We start from the raw sequence: 2,235 nt of genomic DNA, 5'->3' as shown, positions 1-2,235 counted from the left end.
TGGAATGCCGTCAACAGGACTATCACTCTATTTTATAAGTGTCCGTATTTTTTACTGGGTTTTTGAATTGCAGAAAATATCAAATCAAATAACCGTTATCCGTAAGAAATCAATTATATCTTATTTTACCGAACATTTCCGCAATTCATAAACCCAGCAAAACCTTACTGACTGGATTAGTATGATATGTATAACAATATTTGTTATTTCATATTTACAGAGCTGCAGCGAAGGTGAAGCGAGGATCTGCTAACTAACAACAAACTGATCTAAAGAAAGAAACATGAGCACAGCCGGCCGTCGGACAGTGATTTTAAGAAAAACAATGAACAAAACAGTTAACGTTTCCTATTCTCCACTATATTAACCAAGACTAAACTTCTATTCTTTGAAAATATCCTCCAATTGAACGGTTTTAGCTTTCGTATCGTTAGCCAACTGCGTCGGAGCAACACTCGTCGGCTGCTGCCCCACGGGTGCGGCCGCCTTTTCGTACTTTAACTGAGTCAATTTTTCATCCAGCAGTTCCTGAGCCGTTTCGAATACCTTTTCTTCGTCCAATGCTCCCTGCTGTTGTAAGTTTTGATAGATCTCTACGAAATGCTGCGTGGCGGTTTTGTTGCGCGTGTCAGCCAGGTTCGTCACGTACTGGTTTCGGTTCTGTTTATGGAATTTCCTGTTGGATGGCAGTGCATAATGGTTAAAGCTCTGGTCTGGTCAGGAGAATAAGAATAGATTTCTGTACTTACGACCGAATGATATCCTCGGGGTAGAAGATGGGCTTCACGGAAACATTAGGTGCAGGGCGATCGAAACGCGGTTCTTCCTTCGGAGGAAATGCCTTGACAATGTCGTACCACAGAGGTCGGTCATCCCATTTCATTGCACCGGAACGTAAAAGCCCTTGGGTACTTGGGAGAAACAGTATTTGGTATTATATGAGAATTTTTCCTGAGGGTATAAGAATTCACTTACCGAGATACGATTGTGCCAATCTTCTCTAGACGACTGCTGGCCATTTTCGGGTTGTTTCACACGTAACGATTAGGATAATTCTATAAGAAAATTTACCGAAGGAAAATGTGTGCCGTCCGCATGCACGATTACGAAAGTGATGTTTTTATTTTGATAAATTTTGACGTTTGTCTACAACAGTTACTTTACTTTTGTTTTGCTTTTTGAGAGCTTGCGAGAGAGACGCGTCTCTCTCTCCGCGGAGAAAATTTAGGTGAACAGAACAATCAACTGTGACATTAATGGGAACCTCCAGCAGCGTTGCCAGATTGTTTCAAGCATATCAGTATCAAATGTGTAAAAAAAATCGGTATCCTCTAATTTAATTAATTTCATATTTTTGCCGTTTTTTGCGAGGGGGACGACTCTATCTACGATGCAGAAAAGATTGTGTTTTGCTGTGGCTAGCTGCATGCACACTGAGTAGACAGAAGGAAGATTTATGTCGATTTTGAAGATTTGTTTATTGTTTATTGAAAAATTCAACTGACAAATACTGTCTAAATGAATAAAACTTAAACTAAATAGTTACGGTCAACGGTACGGAAAAGGCCAAGTAGCCGATGACGAAACACGTCAGCTGATACATTGAAGTCGAACATATAAAAAAAAGTTGTTGAATTGCCGGCTGATTGCTCGAATTGGCTCGTGTTGTGTATAATTCCGGCTCCGTGGTTCCAAAAACAGAAAGTCGCGTTGACGAAGAGACCTCTCAGGGGCATACATATTTAGCTGTGACAGCAGTGTTGGGCAGTCAATGTCACCTGTAAGCAGCTTTCCAGCGAACATAGCTTGAGCGACCGTCCGTCTCACCTCTAATGGCTCGATTCCCAGGAGACGACAATGCTCCTCGTACGGTGGCAAGTTCGTTGGGTCACGCCAGTTGAGGAAACGAAGAGCATATCTCACAAACTTGCGTTGAACGGATTCAATTCTAGTGATTCAGCTAGCATGGAAAGGGCACCAAACAACTGAACTTGACTCCAATAAGGATCGCACAAGCGAGCAGTAAAGTGACCTGAGACATAGCGGGTCACGAAACTCGTCGGCAATTTTGAAAATAAAGCCCAATTGTCGATTAGCTCTGGAGATGATGTCATTGTAGTGGATTCTGAAAGTGAGTCTGCAGTCCAAGGTAACGCCGAGATCCTTTATGTGCTCTACACGAGCAAGACAGCGTTCGTAGAGAACATAGTCAAACATGATTGGTTCAATTTTTCG

At 42.1% G+C, this 2,235-nt stretch overlaps 1 protein-coding gene across 1 annotated transcript; it reads right to left on the bottom strand.

Annotated features, from left to right (window-relative positions):
• Positions 1-354: 354 nt before the first annotated feature.
• On the bottom strand, positions 355-1,096 carry mRpS23 (mitochondrial ribosomal protein S23). The gene is made up of 3 exons (XM_065220087.1): positions 976-1,096; positions 750-911; positions 355-676 (listed from the first exon to the last, which is right to left on the bottom strand). The coding sequence occupies exons 1-3, from the start codon at positions 1,017-1,019 to the stop codon at positions 382-384; spliced, it is 501 nt and encodes a 166-aa protein (XP_065076159.1). The 5' UTR covers positions 1,020-1,096; the 3' UTR covers positions 355-381.
• Positions 1,097-2,235: the final 1,139 nt, after the last annotated feature.

Source organism: Ochlerotatus camptorhynchus, unplaced genomic scaffold (genome assembly GCF_037179485.1).
Source record: "Ochlerotatus camptorhynchus isolate MF236.1 unplaced genomic scaffold, CSIRO-AGI_Acam_v1.1 ptg000116l, whole genome shotgun sequence".
Taxonomy (NCBI): domain Eukaryota; kingdom Metazoa; phylum Arthropoda; class Insecta; order Diptera; family Culicidae; genus Ochlerotatus; species Ochlerotatus camptorhynchus.
This window is presented reverse-complemented; position numbering and strand designations above follow the sequence as displayed.